General features: G+C 40.6%; 2 protein-coding genes across 2 annotated transcripts; both read left to right on the forward strand.

The window, feature by feature from the left end:
- The first annotated feature begins 8,114 nt into the window (after positions 1–8,114).
- Positions 8,115–11,441, forward strand: LOC130216810 (endonuclease G, mitochondrial-like). Its single transcript, XM_056448697.1, has 3 exons — positions 8,115–8,347; positions 10,642–10,793; positions 10,873–11,441. The coding sequence occupies exons 1-3, from the start codon at positions 8,115–8,117 to the stop codon at positions 11,439–11,441; spliced, it is 954 nt and encodes a 317-aa protein (XP_056304672.1).
- LOC130220716 (endonuclease G, mitochondrial-like) lies at positions 9,194–16,727 on the forward strand. Its single transcript, XM_056452943.1, has 5 exons — positions 9,194–9,276; positions 10,137–10,257; positions 10,468–10,535; positions 14,652–14,719; positions 15,061–16,727. The coding sequence occupies exon 5, from the start codon at positions 15,161–15,163 to the stop codon at positions 16,175–16,177; it is 1,017 nt and encodes a 338-aa protein (XP_056308918.1). The 5' UTR covers positions 9,194–9,276; positions 10,137–10,257; positions 10,468–10,535; positions 14,652–14,719; positions 15,061–15,160; the 3' UTR covers positions 16,178–16,727.
- Positions 16,728–18,270: the final 1,543 nt, after the last annotated feature.

Consider the following 18,270-nt stretch of genomic DNA (forward strand, 5'->3'; position numbering starts at 1 on the left):
CACCCCGTATCACCCATTGTACTCTGTTTCAGCTGTTGTCATCAGGACGTCGTTTTAGAGTTCCTATTTGCAGGACAAATAGAGTCAGAAATTATTTTATAATGGTGGCCATTAGGTCATTAGATGAGTCCAGGTGGGAGGGAGATGCACCTTCAGTATGATGCATTGGATGTTGTGTGGTAATATTTTATTAATGTGTACATGGAACTTCACCTGTGTTGCGTCACCTTGCTGCAATTTTAGTTTCCCTAAATGGGATAAAAAAAAGTTGCGTCTGAGTCTGTCTGAGTTTTTGTTTTAATTTTAAAAATAATGTATTTTATATTCTGGCTACCAAAACAAAGAGTGCCTGTCTGAGGGCTCCCAGGTATTTTACAATTTTGCGAGCCCTATAACCCAGCCTGATCTCACGAGAAAATGTAAGTATTTTACGTTTTGTCAGTTTAGTGGCTAATTAGTACGAGTTCAGTCGTACGAGATTGTCCGATTTTAAAAAGGAGGCGTGGCACCAAACCCCACCCCTAAACCCAACCGTCATTGGAGGATGAGCAAATCGTACTAAATCCTACGAATTAGATCGTACGAATTCATACGAATTAGCCACTAAATCAAAAAGTTACGAATTGCCGTGAGATTGTGTTGTATAACCTCATGATTTGATTTGATTCCTCATAATTAACAAATAAAAATATATTTTTCTCTGTAACAAAGAATCAAATCAACGGCATTTAGAGAATAGCGATCACGCCATGACATTTGAAATGTGTGTATCTATCATAAGATGAATGATTTATTGACTATATTCTCAAAAAAAACTGAAATATTGTTCTCTGACTTTTTATTATTGTCCTGTTCATCCTTGTAAATCAGCTTTGACCGTCTACACTATATAAAGTGCTGTAGAAATAAAGCTGACTTGACTAAATAAACTCTTGTTCTTCTTTGCTTTGAGGGAGAATGTCTTTAAATGGAGATCCTGTGATTAAAGCTCATTCAGATGTTTCATTTAGATCAGATACACACAGGAAAAAACTACCTCATACTTCTGTACTACAGAAACATATACAGAGAGATTGATGATGTCCAAAAACACTTTGCAGGATTTTATAAAAACACTCACTGCTTGCTTTTATTTCTCAATCACAGAAACAGACTGAACAATAATATCTATTGTCTATTTTACACTATACATGACAGATAATCTAGTGTTCACTGAATTACTTTACTCACTTTATTCTTTTTGCTCCATGTTTGGCGTTTACTATTGTAATATTGAATATTTCCTCTTCCTGTCATTATTTGATGTTTTGTAATAATGCTTTGGGCAATATTATAAACACAATCACGACATTTCTTGGATTATTCCCTGTATTTACTAATTTTTTTTAATGTTAAGTGGCTGTAAACAATTTATTTGGGCTGAATTTAAACAAACAAATTAAGTTGAACATGACTAAATTTAATATATTTGTTTAAATTCAACACGTATAAATTATTTGCAGCAATTTTGCAGACAGATTTTTTTTTCAGTGTGGTTGAAGATACATTTGATTGAATGCAGCGAGTAAAAGCCAAAGACATTATTTATTTATTTTTCTAACGATAACAAACGTCAAACAAACAACTAAATGTTTAATTTAGCTGTTTTCACTTCAGATCATTATGAAAAATCAATTTGGGCTGATTTTATTTCCTTGTGTCGTCCCGTTTTCAACATTATACAGGTGCTGGTCATATAATTACAATATCTTCAAAAATTGATTTATTTCACTAATTTCATTCAAGAAGTGAAACGTGTATAATGTCCACATTCATCTCTCAGACTGATCTATTTCAAGTGTCTTTTAACGCATTGCTGAAGTGTAATATTCTATGAGACAGTAGAATGTGGAGGCAGATGGATGTAATTTGAGGCTGTTTATTTGACAGATGCGGCACACAAAATACATGAGGTGGATCCAGCTAGGACAACACACTGCTCTGTCGAACTCTCAGTGAAAGGCTTCTTATTAGCTAAGGACCCCCTCTAGCGGTCACACTACCTCATGACATGTTATTGTTAGTTCACTACATCGTCATTCAGGCAACTAAATATTGACTGCGCATGCTCACACTGTTCATCTTCATACTTTTCAGTTGGCCGAGATTTCTAAAAATCTTGTCTTTGTGTTGGTCTTAAGTGATTTTCTCATTTTCTGAGATACTGAATTTGGGGGTTTCATTAGTTGTCATCAAAATTAAAAGACATAAACACTTGAAATATATCAGTCTGTGTGGAAGGAATGTGTAAATTATACAAGTTTTACTTCTTGAATGAAATTAATGAACTTTTTAAAGATATTCTAATTATATGACCAGCACTATATACATACATATATATATATATATATACAAGATACAAGATGGCGCCGATGACGATGGCCGTCTCCGTGTCGTACTCTGCAGTAGTGTTTGTGTTTTTGTTAGTTTGTCCTGTCTCGAGTCATATTCCTACAATTAGTTTCACCAGAGACGAATTGTTGGACATTCGGGCACATACACCACCGAATATTTTTCCATACCTGGATTTATCTGATGTTCTGTTGGACATTGTAATCGGAGGAGCCGCAGTGCTACTCAAACGCTTTCAAGCGCGCAGACGAGGAAAGCGTGCAGGCGCGCTTGTGAAACTCAGACAGCGCGGATTTCGGACCGCGCTGCCTAGCATCCATCTGGCAAATCTCCGCTCTCTACCCAACAAAATAGACGAACTCATTCTGCTCTCTCAGACAAACAGGGATTTTCTGCATTCAGCTGCTCTGTGTTTCACGGAAACCTGGCTGAACAACACCATACCGGACAACGCGCTTCACCTACCGGGCTATCAGCTGTTCAGAGCGGATCGCGACGAAGAATCAAGGCGGAAATCGCGCGGTGGCGGGACGTGCTTTTACATCAATGAAAGGTGGCGTACAGATGTAACAGTTTTAAAGAAGATGTGCTGTCCAGATCTCGAAGCACTGTTTATTAACTGTAAGCCTTTTTACTCCCCGCGCGAGTTCTGCTCGTTCATTCTCGTCAGTGTTTACATTCCTCCGCACGCGCACGCAAGCCTGGCGATACAGAAACTAGCTGATCAGATCACGGTGTTAGAGCAACAACACCCGGACTCTGTTTTAATCATTCTCGGGGATTTTAACAAAGCAAAACTATCCCGAGAATTGCCAAAATATAGACAGCATGTTACATGTCCCACAAGAGACAGAAATATACTGGATCACTGCTATACCACAGTAAAGGATGCATACCGCTCCGTCCAACGAGCAGCTTTGGGACACTCTGACCATTGTTTGATTCATCTCATTCCAACCTACAGGCAGAAACTGAAACCAGCCAAACCTGTATTAAGATCTGTGAAAAGATGGACTAACGAAACAGAGCGGGATCTACAAGCCTGTTTCCACCTCACTGACTGGAGTGTTTTTGAAGCTGCTGCAAACGATCTGGATGAGCTCAGAGACTGTAACATCTTATATCAGTTTCTGTGAAGACGTGTGCATTCCTATCAGGACTCAACTCACATACAACAATGACAAACCATGGTTCACTGTAAAACTCAGACAGCTACGTCAGGCCAAGGAGGTTGCTTACAAGAATGGGGATAGGGCCTTGTATAAGCAGGCCAAATACACACTGGAAAAGGAGATCAGAGTCGCAAAAAGGAACTATTCTGAGAAACTAAGGAGTCAGTTCTCTTCCAGCGACTCAGCATCTGTGTGGAAAAGTCTGAAAAACATCACAAACTACAAGACACCATCCCCCAGCACTGTAGACAATGAATGACTTGCAAACGACCTGAATGAGTTTTACTGCCGGTTTGAGAAAACCCCCCACACTTACTCTGAACTGCTCTTCACGCCACCATTAACAACTCCACCACCCCCCACCCCCCCCATACCTGCACTTCAGTTCAGTGAAGATGAGGTGCGCCAGGATGAGGCCCAGATTTTATAACACCAGCCTGTTTAAAATCCTGTGCTGACCAACTGGCCCCATCTTCACCCTGATCTTCAACAGATCACTGGAGCTGTGTGAAGTGCCCTCCTGCCTCAAACGCTCTACCATCATCCCCATCCCAAAGAAACCCAAACTTACAGGACTAAATGACTACAGACCGGTGGCGCTAACATCTGTGGTCATGAAGTCTTTGAAAAACTGGTGCTAGCCCACCTGAAGGACATCACTGAACCCTCACTGGACTCTCTTCAGTTTGCCTACAGAGCAAACAGGTCTGTGGATGATGCAGTAAATATGAGACTGCATTATGTTCTGCAACACCTAGACAGACCAGGGACCTATGTGAGGATCTTGTTTGTTGACTTCAGCTCGGTGTTTAACACTATCATCCCAAAACTTCTCCTGCCCAAATTAACTCAGCTCTCTGTGCCCACCTCTGTCTGTCAGTGGATCAACAGCTTCCTAACGGACAGGCAGCAGCTGGTGAAGCTGGAAAATTCTCATCTAGTATCCGCACAATCAGCACTGGCGCCCCCCAGGGGTGTGTCCTCCCCCCACTGCTCTTCTCCCTGTACAGGAATGACTGCACTTCAAAAGACTCCTCTGTGAAGCTCTTGAAGTTTGCAGACGACACCACACTTATGGCAACGGTGACGAGTCTGCTTACAGACAGGAGGTTAAGGAGTTGGCTGTCTGGTGTAGTCACAACAACCTGGAGCTCAACGCGCTCAAAACAGTGGAGATGATAGTGGACTTCAGGAGAAACCCCCCTGCTCTCCCCCCACTGAGCATCATGGACAGCATTGTGGCAGCAGTGGAGTCATTCAGGTTCCTGGGCACCACCATCTCTCAGGACCTGAAGTGGGACACTCACATTGACTCCATTGTCAAAAAAGCTCAACAGAGGCTGTACTTTCTTCGTCAGCTGAGGAAGTTTAACCTCTCAAAGGAGCTGCTGAAACAGTTCTACACCTCCATCATTGAATCAGTCATCTGCACATCAATAACTGTCTGGTTTAGCTTAGCTACTAAATACGATCTCCAAAGACTACGTCGAATAGTTCGGACTGCTGAGCTGGTACAACCCTTCCTACTCCCCAAGAACTGTACTTATACAGAGCGAGCAGAAGGGCTGCCAAAATCACTCTGGACCCCTCACACCCAGCACACTGCCTCTTTGAACTTTTACCTTCTGGTCGACGCTACAGAGCACTGCACACCTGAACAGCCCGACACAGAAACAGTTTCTTCCCTCAGGCAATCCATCTCATGAACACTTGATGATAATAATTGTGGAACCAACATCACTACTTGCTATACACTTTTATACACATATACACTTATTTAACAACACACTTTACATGCCAATTTGCACATAACAGCTGCACATATAACGTTGTATATAGTAATAAACATGTACATACACTTGTCAATCTGTATATTTGCATTCACTACTTACGTCTATGTTTTTAAATATATTTATGATCAGTTTTTTGTCCTGTCTCTGTTATCCTGTTGCACTGTAGAAGCTCTGTTACGACAACAAATTCCTCGTATGTGTGAACATACCTGGCAATAAAGCTCTTTCTGATTCTGATTCTGATTCTGATCTTCCACAATACATTGTCCTCTAAGCTTAAGGTTGAACTGGCATTATTATTATTATTATTATCCTGGGAAACCCCTGGTTGGTCACCAATAACCCACTTATTGATTAGTCTAAACGCGTTATATTGAGCTGGGGATGTAATGGTTCCAGTTTGTCTGGTCAGTCAACCAAGGGTACCACCCTCTGCCATTATCCTCTTCCCCTTGAGACTCAGCCAGAATCTCCCAGGCACACCGAGGCCCTCCCCTTGGACATCATGACTATTCCCAAGCCACAGATTGTTTCCAAGCTGTTCAATACTCCCAAAACCCACCCCCCCACCCCCGAGTTCCCACCGAATACTCTAACTTAGCTGAGGTCTTCCGTAAGACTCAGGCCCAATAATTGCCCCATTGATCTATTACCTGGAACCTGCCCACCCTGCGGAAGGTTGTATCCATTCTTTGGGCCTGAAAGAGTTGCTATGGATAAATATCCACAAGAGTCCATAGATAGTGCTTTTATCAGCCCCTCCACATCACCAGCTGGGGCAGGATTCTTTTTTGTTGATAAAAAAGATGGCTTACTTAGACCCTGCATTGACTATAGAGTTCTCAACAGCATTACAATCAAGTATCGCTACCCTCTACCCCTAATGACAACAGCCTTCGAGATTCTACAAGGAGCTACCATCTTTACCAAGCTGGATCTCCATAGTGCATATCATCTTGTCAGGATCAGGCAGGGGGATGAGTGGAAGACAGCGTTTAACACTGGCCACTACGAGTACCAAGTTATGCCCTTTGGACAAGCCAATACTCCAGCTGTCTTCCAGTCGTTTATTAATGCTGTACTTCGAGAGATGCTTAACATCTTTGTTTTTGTCTATTTGGACGACATTCTAATCTTCTCTCATAACCATCAGGAACATTTGAAACATGTTCGGAAGGTATTGGTAGAACTTCATAAACATGGGCTATTCGTGAAGCTAGAGAAAAGGGAGTTTCATGTCTCCTCTGTCTCTTTTCTCTGAGTCATTGTTTCTAAGGGCAGCTTGCAGATGGACTCCAGCAAGACTAGGGCAGTGCTGGATTGGCCGCAGCCTACCTCTATCAAAGAGGTGCAACGCTTCCTACGGTTTGCTAATTTTTATAGGAGGTTTATTAGGAACTTTAGTTCTATTGCCGAATCACTAACTTCCCTGACCAAGAAGGCGAATACCCCTTTCACCTGGAACTATAAGGCCAGTACAGCCTTTAACACCCTCAAACAAATATTCATCTCAGCACCAATTCTCACTATACCAGATCCTGAGTTGCCTTTTATCCTAGAGGTGGACGCATCAGATATAAAAATTGGAGCAGTCCCATCTGAAAGAAGTAAAACAGACAACAAACTTCACCCATGTGCCTTCTATTCCCATAGACTTACGCCGACTCAGGCCAACTATGATATTGGAAACCGAGAACTACTGGCTATTAAATTAGCTTTGGTGAAGTGGAGCAACTGGCTTGAGGGAGCATCTCATCCCTTCCTCATTTGGACTGATCTCCAGAACCTCACTTACATATAGAATGCCAAGAGACTGAATGCTAGACAAGCTACATTGTCACTGTTCTTTAACCGGTTCAAATTCACACTTTCCTTCCGCCCAGGGTCCAAGAATATCAACCCTGACGCTCTCTCGAGACAGTTCGAACCTTCTTAGAAGCCGTCCTGCCCCGAGCCCATCGTGCCTGCCTCCAGGATTGTGGCTCCAATACTGTGGGATCTGGAATCCTCTATCCGAGAGACACAGCAACGTCACCCTGATCCAGGTAATTGGCCATCTGGGAGCTTATTTGTCTCTAACTTTATGCGTTATGATGTCTTACAGTGGGCGCATTCCTCATCCCCCTCAAGGCACCCCGGTATTATCAGAACCTACAAATTGATTTTGAGGAAGTTCTGGTGGCCAAGTGATGCGGAAAGACGCGCAAGAGTTTCTTTCTAGTTGTCCCACCTGTGCTCAGAGCAAAGAGCCCCGAACTCGACCCCAGGGACTCCTTCACCCACTATCCATCCCGAGTCGCCCCTGGTCTCATATTTCTCTTGATTTTATTACAGGATTGCCTCAGTCTCAGGGAAATACGGCAATCTTTGTGGTAGTGGACAGGTTCTCTAAGATGTGTCACCTGTTACCCTTACCCAAGCTTCCCACTGCGAACCAGACAGCTGAACTACTAATGAGACATGTCTTTAAGATGTATGGCTTTCCCCATGATATCATCTATGTTTGGGGTCCCCAGTTCTTAACCAGATTCTGGAAGGCTTTTGGGCGGCTCATTGGCTCGCCGATCAGTCTCTGGCTCTGGCTACCACCCCCAGTCTAATGGGCAGACAGAAAGAGTAAACCAGGAAGTAGAAAAAAGGCTAAGGTGCCTGGCACGAGACAATCATTCCAGCTGGACCTCCCATTTAGTTTGGGTGGAATTCGCTCACAATACTTTACATCGTTCTTCCATGAGTATGTTTCCTTTTGAATGTGTCTATGGCTTTCCCCCCTTCTGTTTCCTGGTCAGGAACCACATGTGGAAGTGCCAGCTGCCACGCGGTTTATTCACTACTGCCGGCGTTCTTGGCAGAAGGCTCGTGCTTCCATGAGGAGGGCTCTCCACAATCAGCAGAAACAGGCCAACAAGTATCGCAGGGCAGGACCCTCCCTCCGAACTGGCCAAAGAGTATGGCTCTCGACCCGAAATCTTCCTTTGCGGGTAGAGTCATGTAAGTTGGCTCCATGTAATGTAATGTAATGTAATACATCTGACATTTTATGGTTCTCAACTAAAATCTGTTCTTTGCTCCACCCTGCATCCCAACAGAGCACCCACACCTGCCATCCTGCTTTCACTGAGATTTTCTGCTGATCAACAACCAAAGCAATCCACGCATACAATAAAAACAGAACAAATTAATTAATCAATTAATAAATTAAGTTGAAATAACGGATTAAAATGAAATGCAACATGGAAAAAGTATTGAACACATACAATATCTATAGTTGTTTTTGATACATTAGATGTATCAGATCCCCTATAAAAGTGCTTTGTAGTAAATCTCTAGAGTGATTTGATTGGACAAAGTTTCTAGTAGAAACACCACAGAGACACCAAATAGAGCAAAAGAAGCATTTGCCCAGGAGAGGATCATCTATAATGTACAGTAGTTGACACATTTACTGTAACACCAGGGAATAAAGAAATAAGTGTATTTATTTGAGTTAAACACTGTAACTGGTGAGGTTGAAGTCCTGAATGTAAAGAGGCCTCAGCAACGTTTCACAAACTACATCCTGTGAGACAGAAACAAACAGGAAGAGGCCACTGTGATATATGGCTTTCTTTTGCATGCAAAGGTGGTATAGAAACAAAATGTTTGTCTGCTTATATCTTCTATGTTACCCACAGCGGCTATGTATGTGTGTTTTTTAACAAGTGACAACATCAGCAAGCAACGGATTAAACTGCTTAGGTCCAAAAGAGGAACTCATGCCGCAACTGAGTAACTGGAAGTCTCTGAGTAATTTCTCTCTCAATACCCTTTTTTCTGAGCCTGAACACTTCCTCATCGAGCTCTAGGAAGCTGAAGTTGTCTGTAGCTGTACAGACACCACCCAGAATTGCTGAATAGCAGACGACACTCTCAATTAAAAGGTAAGGACTAATTATTTTATTGTAAAAACTGAGCTTTATGGATTGTGGAGATGTTGAATGGAAAATGATTCGCCCTCCTATGAAATGTTATTATTTCAAATATTTTCTTAAGTGAAGAGAAGACTTTTCAATATATTTATACTTTTCGAACATGGTAGTATTAATAACTAATTGCTTTTGTCTTTGCCATGAAGACAATGCATGATATTTTACTATTTCGCAAGTTGTATAATTAAGGTATATCAAATACTATACTATATACCAAATATGTAGTTCAATTCAGCTTAAAGTGACATTTAAAGGCTTGGGTTAATTTTGCTAGTTAATAAACAACAGATGTTCAGTAAACTATCAAAAAATAATAGTTTCTGAAGGAGACAACTAATATTGAACTTAGAATATTTTAGCGCTGTAAAAATCTATACAACATCAGTTAAACGACTGTGTTTTAACAGATTTTTTGCCATCCCTGCTGAAAAATCTAGCTTAAATCATCCTAGGCTGTTTGGCTGGTTTTAGCTGGTTGACCAGCCTGGTTTTAGAGGGGTTTTGGCCATTTCCAGGCTGGTTTCCAGCCATTTCCACCCTGGTCCTAGCTGGTCAGGCTGGAAAATGACCAGCTAAAACCAGCTTGACCAGCCTGGTTTAAGCTGGACATAGCTGGTTTTGGCTGGGCTCCCAGCCTGGCTAGGCTGGTCAAGCTGGTTTTAGCTGGTCATCTCACAGCCTGACCAGCTAAGACCAGGCTGGTCGAACAGCTAAAACCAGCCAACCAGCCTAGGCTGGTTTAAGCTGTTTTTTTCAGTATGGATACTTCATGTTTTAAGGGTGTTTTCTGTTTATATCACTGATCTGTATAGAACGACTAGATTGCTCGTACTAAACAGAAGCCAACAGAAGTGTTCGATCCGCCATCTTACAGAGGCGTACCGACAGAACTCCAACGTAGCAGTACAGCAGTAATCCCTTCTACATCATCAGGTAGGCGTGGCCTATTTGTAAATTTGCATAGGTCACAGATTAAACAGCCATTTGTTTCAGATACCTGTACGCGATCACAGGGGTTTCTAAAGATACCTAACAGTGCTAACCACTGAGCTTTTGTGATGAATAATTTGTGATTTGAGTGTGATGAATAATAATATTCTCCAGCATGAAATAATATTTAAACGTGTTTGTGTGTGTTTGTAGGAGAGCAAAAGCTGGTGTAAAATCAGCACAGCAGACGTGTGTGTTCATCTGACCTTCGGTCTGTTCATGTGAGTCAATCTTTAACTAATTAACTCTCTTCTCAACCAGTTATCATCCAGAATGATGGAGAAAATTTGACATTAGGATCTTTTTTCCTTATGCACATTGTTTTAGTCCGGTCAGAGGAGAAGATCCACACAAGAGCTCTTTCCGCTCCTCAACTCTGTGTCCGAGTAGCATCAAGATGTTGCCACATAAACGCAATTACCAAGAATACCGTGTTGAACCGGTCATCTACATATTGATCCCACTCTTTAAACTGTTTGGTACTGAAGCCAAGTGGGAACCGATAGGACCTGAACAAATAGGAACTTTCCCATCAGATTATAAATGAGTTAGGGTTAGGGTTAGAAATAAGGAAAAAAAAAACATACATCATGTCATATGACAAAGACACAAAAAACACTGAATGGGTGTATGAGATACTGAACAAGCAGACAGTAAAAGTCAGAAATAAATATGATAACGTCAAGATATTACGTCTTCATTTTGCCCAATCCCTAAATCTCGAAGGCTACGATCGAGGTCATCTTGCTGCGGCGGCCAATCACAGTTGGTGTCAGGAAGCCTATAATGACACTTTCTCATCCACCAACACTTTACCACAGCTTTCTGTGTATAATCAAGGCATGTGGAAATATTTAGAGGAAATGTGTCGTGCTAAATTAAAAGCCAGCAACATCCGTAACGTCCATGTGTACACAGGACCAATATATCCAAAGAAAGGTTCAGTTTTTGTAGACCAACAAAGCAATGGCTCAAAGAAAGCAGTGCCAGATTACTTATTTAAAGTAATTATTGTGGAGGATCTTGATGGGACAGTATTAGAGCCGGAGTGCTATAAGTTTCCCAATTCAAATTCACTTGATGAGGTTTATATAACGCACTTTCTCAATGGCAAAGTAGTACGTTGAAATTCAAATGCAGTACCTACTGAGTAGTAGGCAGTTTCAGATGTAGCCTCTGTCATGCGCTCGTAGTCTGAGCTCCAGAGAGCAGTGCATGTCGGACAGTTTATCAAGGATGTACCACTGGATGGCGTCTCTCTATAGTTGTTAAACTAGTTGCTTTTTACTGACCAACCTCCTGTGGAAAAAGTGATTGACAGGTGGTAATATGTGTGTAATTTATCTTTATTTATTTAGGATTTGGTTATGAGTAAAACAAAGACCATGCGGGTCAGGTAGTTGAAACGGTAGGCTATAAATAATTAATTCGTTATGAATTAATTAATTATTCATAAATAATTAATTCACCTCCGCCTATGACGACGATGCTATCGTCCATCGCGATGTTTCACATTAGACATCGTACGATGCCAAATTGGTCGACATTGCCCAACCCTAGTACTGCCCTAAGTCAGTAACTTAGGCAGTAAGGCATATAATAATAAATAGCCCAAACTCTAATGTCTAGTCCCCCCCTATAGGATTAAAATGCCCCCTCAGTTATGACATCCTGTTGCCGGGCCTGGAGCAGAACGAGCTGTCTTATTTAGTTTTATGTTTCAAATATGGAAAGTCAGAATGACGCAAACTAGTAATCCTCTGATCTGGATTTTTTTTTCAGGGTTTTATTTCCCTAATATTTCCAGCCAGGTTTAAGTGAACTTGCAACATAGTCAAAAACACAGAACTATAGTTCTTATATGTAAAAAGGCCTAAATACTGTACATGTGAGACCATTCAAATATTTTGCTCATCTCCAACTACTGACAGCAGCACAATGACCGCAGCTCTGCTCGATATCTCGATGAGAGAGGGAGATATCTTCACTTCTCTATTCGTTTAACCTAACTAATGCGATGCTGAGAACATCACTGTGCCTCTCTCGATCTGTTCTCTTGCTCATTCATGATTTGCGGGGTATTTTATCTAATTTGCAGGCGTCACGAGGCTACTATGTGCGAGACCAGCAAAGCGTCCGGAAGAGGTCAAGAGGTTGGGCAATAGACTGGCGATCGCTTTCCTCAAGGGTTTTTTTTTCAGCAAGGAAAAACAGATGAGATCATTTCTAAATTAAAGCAGTAATAAATTAACGTTTATTTGATTACATTTTGCTTAAAAAACATGTAAGACTGTAACTGCTGAAATGAAAGCCCTGAACCTAAAGGCCTGAACACAGGTTGTGAAACAGGACATGCTATCAAACAGGAAGATGCCATTATAGAATATGTGTGAATGTGATATGAAACCAGAAGCTTGACTGATCGTCTCTTCTAGGTGTTTGGAGCAGCTATATGTGTTATTGCTTAGCCACAATCTAATTATGCACATCATCAACAAACAAGACTTATGACCAAAAAAGGCTTGAACTGACAAACTCTGTGTCCAGAAGAGTATATAATGAAGTGTCATTTCTGTCTTAATATCTGAGCCTGAACACATCGAGCCCCAAGAAGCTGAACCTGCTGTAGCTGTACATACATCGCCCAGGGTTGAGGAATAGCTGCCGATACTCACAATTTAATAGTGAGAACTAATTATTTTCACGTGAATTGTGGAGATGTTAAAGGCAAAATTATTCACCATCCAATGTAATTTAAATTCTTTTATATTTTGCCAAGTGCTGCTTAACAGAGAGATTTTTCAACACAATTTAACCATAATAGTATTAATAACTCATTTCTTGCCAAGATGACAATACATCATATATTGTAATTACTATAATTTAGCTCAAAGTGCAGTTTAAAGGCTTGAATAATTAAGCTAGTTATTATTGGTCAACAGTGGTTTGTAATGTAAACTATCAAAAAACAACAATTTCTTAAGGGGGCAAATAATATTGAACTTAGCAGTTTTTACCTATTTTATTCCAATCAAACTAAAAGATTTTAGTCAAGAAGAAAATATAACAGCAAATACTTTTTCATCTTTTTTAGGCAATTCTGTGTTTCGTGGGACATTTTATTTAAATAGAAAAGGAATTTTCTGTTGTGTAAATGCTGTATATATAATGAAGACAAAGTATACAGTGTCCACATAGTGTTGAAATTATATTTAGATAAAAAAAAAAGACAGTGGATGCCCTTCCGGCTGCAACCCAGTACTGGAAAACACCCATAACACCCATTCTGCCTTTGAGTGTCTCTGGGACAAAAGCAGCTGCATGAATGCTAAAGCTTTAATAAAAGCGAATTCATCAACAAAAGCCAGACCCCTTCTGTGTTTACAAATCAAAGCGCTGCCGTTTAGAGCTCATTTCTGGTTAGTGATGTCAGAATTTACTAGTATTTTGGAATGGATGTGAGTGGTCTTTTCTGGAAAAATTCCAGAACGTCCTCACCTGTGTGAATGGCACTTTCTTTAAATTACCGGTAAAGTCATTCTGGCAATCCTTATTATTAATAATTAATATTATTATTGCAGCTACTAAAGTTTTCTCTGAGTAGATGCGCATATAAACCTGTCCATGAAGGTGCCGTCTTTTGAATCAGTGCTGTACTGCTCTCACCAAACTTCCAATAAAAATAAATCTTACTTAAATAGTTACATTACAGACTTAGATGTTAAAAAGCAATGATAAGGTATAGCTTAGAGTGGTCCAGACCTACTTTATGAACGTATGAGGGTATAGTTAACAATGAAAACTTCGGCAAACACATATTTACACTAAGGTTCAGCTTAAGGTACAACTTAAGAATAATGTACAGTTGGCTTAATAAGGTTTCGAGAAACAAAGCCCACATCATTTTTGTTTAGAGCAGAAAATAGAGGATAGAGTGTTAGCAATACGAGTGTTGGCAAAAAAGAGAAATCTTTAGAGGATTATTGAGAAAGACTGAAGACTGACAACTCAAAAAACTCAGCAAAACAGCAGTAATGAGTAAATGTTATGACTGGTACCTGATGGCCAAATACACAGAACAATAGCATTTTACAGCACATTCACAATCAAAACTTACTTTAAATGTTAATAATATCATGAAATTTAATGTATTTACTGTATTTTTATTAATTAAATGAAGCCTGGGATGTCCTGTGGAAACGGTTTTCAAAAACCTTAACAAAATGATCCCAAACTCTTGAGCTTTGCTACAGATTTAATGATTTGGTGATGATATTCCTTTTATTTCCTTCATTGAGCTGTAATAACCCATTAAACTTGTGTGTTTGTGTTTGTAGGAGAGCAAAAGCTGGTGTAAAATCAGCACAGCAGACGTGTGTGTTCATCTGACCTTCAGTCTGATCATGTGAGTTAATCTTTAATTCACTTCTCTATCACACTCTCAAAAATAAAGGTACGTGAGCTGTCACTGGGGTGGTACCTTTTCAAAAGATACAAATTTGTACCTAAAACGTCCGTATTAATACCTCAGGGGTACATATTAGTACCTAAAAAGTACCTCTTAAAATTTGTAGGTACTAATATGTACTTTTGAGACACCAATATGGACTCTTCAAGTACAAATGTGTACCTTTTGAAAAAGTACCACCCCAGTGACAGCTCGTGTACCTTTATTTCTGAGAGTGCAGTTACCATCCTGAATGGAGGAGACATTTGACACAATGTTGTTTTTTCTGTCCTTGTCAGTCTGGTCAGAGGAGAAGATCTTTGAAGACCTCTGAGAAGTGAAACTAAATCACACAAGAGCTCTTTCTGTTCCTCAACTTTGTGTCCGAGAAGCAGCAAGATGGCCGGCAATAAGAGAACTGACTGTGACTGTCCAGATGACTTAAGTGAGTTGTTTGAGAACATGAATAAGAGATTGCCAAAAGCTAAAAAGACGATTGAAGAAAAGAGTGGAAGAGCACAATCTTCAATCTACATTAAGATCCCTGTCTCAGAATTGTTTGGGGAATCTGGGAAAGTCAGCCCAGAACAAAGTCGTGCAGTTCAATGCGTCAATAAGTTAATTGATGGATGTCCTTCAACACGAGTAATAAGAACAAAAAAAACGTACGTTATGTCATACAACAGAGACACCAAAAACGCTGAATGGGTGTATGAGATACTGAACAACCAGACTGTCAAAGATACATTAAATGATGATATCAAGATACTAAGTCTTAGTTTTTCCAAATCACTGAATCTCAAAGGTTATGATCGAGGTCATCTTGCAGCGGCGGCCAATCACAGTTGGTGTCAGGAAGCCTATAATGACACCTTCTTTTTCAGCAACATTTCTCCACAGCTGAGCATATTGAATAATGGCCTGTGGAAATCTTTGGAGAAAATGTGTCGCGATAAATTAAAAGACAGCAGTATCCGTAACGTCCATGTGTACACTGGGCCAATATTTAAAGACTCAGAGTCAGACTCTGACTCTGTGAACCAAGAAACAAATCCCAAAACACAAGAAAGAGATGCCTCAGGGAAAGCAGTGCCAGATTCCTTTTTTAAAGTAATTATTGTGGAGATGGAAGATGGAGAGGTAATGGAGCCTGAATGCTACATGATTACCAATAAAAAAGCTGAATTAAAGCAGGATAAAGAGGTTCAAAAGGATGCACATGCAAAAAACTTAGAAAGTCTGAAGAGCTACCGGACCTTCATCGAGAACATTGAGGAAATCACTAAGCTGACATTTCATATAAAGGATGATAAGAAATACAGAGAGGAGATCAGGAGTGTGACGTGGACAGGAGAAGATGGAGGAGGGGAAATATGTAGTGCTAAAATAAAAGTCAGAATTAACATCCCAGAATAATCAGCACTGAATAATAATAATAGTATTATGACCAAATGAAGACTCTGAAGAAGAGTTTTTGGTTTGATCTTCTCTCCGGAGTGCATTTGCATAAACCAGGCATGGGCAAACTCGATCCTCGAGGGCCGGTGTCGCTGCATAGTTTTGCACCAACCCTAATCAAACACACCTGCTTGTAGCTTTCTAGTGATCTTGAAGACACTAATTAGGGTGTTCAGGTGTGTTTGATTAGTGTTGGAGCAAAACTCTGCAGGGACACCGGCCCTCGAGGATAGAGTTTGCCCATGCCTGGCATAAACCTTTTTTCTTGTCCTTCCATTATTTACTCATAGAAAACATGTTTATCAATATTAACACAGTTAGATTTTGGGGACAGGATGTTCCTCACATAAATGCTAAGGTCAGTGTGTGTGTGTGTGTGTGTGTGTGTGTGTGTGTGTGTGTGTGTGTGTGTGTGTGTGTGTGTGTGTGTGTGTGTGTGTGTGTGTGTGTGTTCAGTGGTGTAATCCTAAAAAAAATAGGTGGTGTACTATTATCCCCCCAATCCAAATTTTAAAAGTAGGCAAAGAAACGACGAAAATACACACACACACACACTGCCGCCGTTTTGATATCAAATTTAAAGGGGATTGAGGTGGTCATTTAGTAGTGTACAGGTAATTGCAAAAGTGTTATTGGGGCTGAATGGAAATATAGGAGGGCTAAAGCGACGCCCATGCTGTTTTACAATTTTACTTGAACGTTTCAGCGTGACTTCATTCAGCTGATTTGTTGTGATCTTCGAAAAACTCAAATAATGTACAAAAATTAGGGAAGTCTAATGACCAAAACAAGTGAGTATACCGAGAGTATGATCCTCAGAAGTGGTAATACCCAAACAGCTCGTGGAAAAAAGTCGGCATACTGAGTATACGTGCGTATAGCAAGGACTACACCACTGTGTGTGTTATAATAAGGGAAATAAAGTCCAGACAGTTGTTTATATTTGCATTTCAAGAGTTCACACTTAGCTCACGATTTATACATAGCTTGTTTGGCATGCTGTCCCGGGAGAGAGCCCTGAGCTCAAGGGATCCTCCAACACAATCTCGCGGCAATTCGTAACTTTTTTTTTAGTGGCTAAGTCGTACGAATTCGTACGATCTAATTCGTACAATTTAGTACGATTTGCTCATCCTCCAATGACGGTTGGGTTTAGGGGTGGGGTTAGGTGCCACGCCTCCTTTTAAAATCGTACCATTTCGTACGACTGAAGATCAGGCTGGATCCTCGGGCCCAGGGCTCCCCCCTTTCGTAGGGCGAGAAGAAATTGAGCTCAGGTTGATCTCAAACTCCCTTGCTACTGAGGCCAAGGTGAACTTCCCAAGAGTAAGACATTGAAAAAAAAATTAGGCTTATTTTATCTATAATATAGAGCATATTTGGATGGTGGGAGAAAACCGGGGAAGCCGGGGGAAAACCACGCGGACACAGGGAGAACATGCAGACTCCGCACAGAAATACCAGATGGCCCATCGAGAACCCGACGCCATTGGTATTCTTGCTGTGAGGCAACAGTGCTAGTCAGTGGACCACCGTGCCGCCCATTCTGGATAAAGGTGGAAGAAGGGGAAGGGGAGGAGGGGGGTTTCTTCCAGAGGAAGATAGTTGTAGAAAGGAAATGAGGATATATATAGAGACTTGGGATCCTTTGATTGGAGGATCATGATTAGCTATTAGAAATTAGTTTAAAATTAAACTTCACTTATTCATCTGCGTTTATTAATTGATATTTGTTCACCACTTACATTTTACCACACAATTATTCATTCATGTTCCCTCGTCTTTCATCCAAAGAGACTGAGGATAAGAGGAGCTCTGGTTTAGTTTAACTTTATTTATTTTTTACAAAAAGAGAAAAAACATAAAATAAAATAAAAAAGCAGAGTTCAGTCGTACGAAATTGTACGATTTAAAAAAGGAGGCGTGGCACCTAACCCCACCCCTAAACCCAACCGTCATTAGGGGTGGAGCAAATCGTACTAAATTGTACGAATTAGATCGTAAGAAAACATACGAATTAGCCACTAAGTCAAAAAGTTACGAATTGCCGT

This window comes from Danio aesculapii, chromosome 3, assembly GCF_903798145.1.
Source record: "Danio aesculapii chromosome 3, fDanAes4.1, whole genome shotgun sequence".
Lineage (NCBI taxonomy): Eukaryota > Metazoa > Chordata > Actinopteri > Cypriniformes > Danionidae > Danio > Danio aesculapii.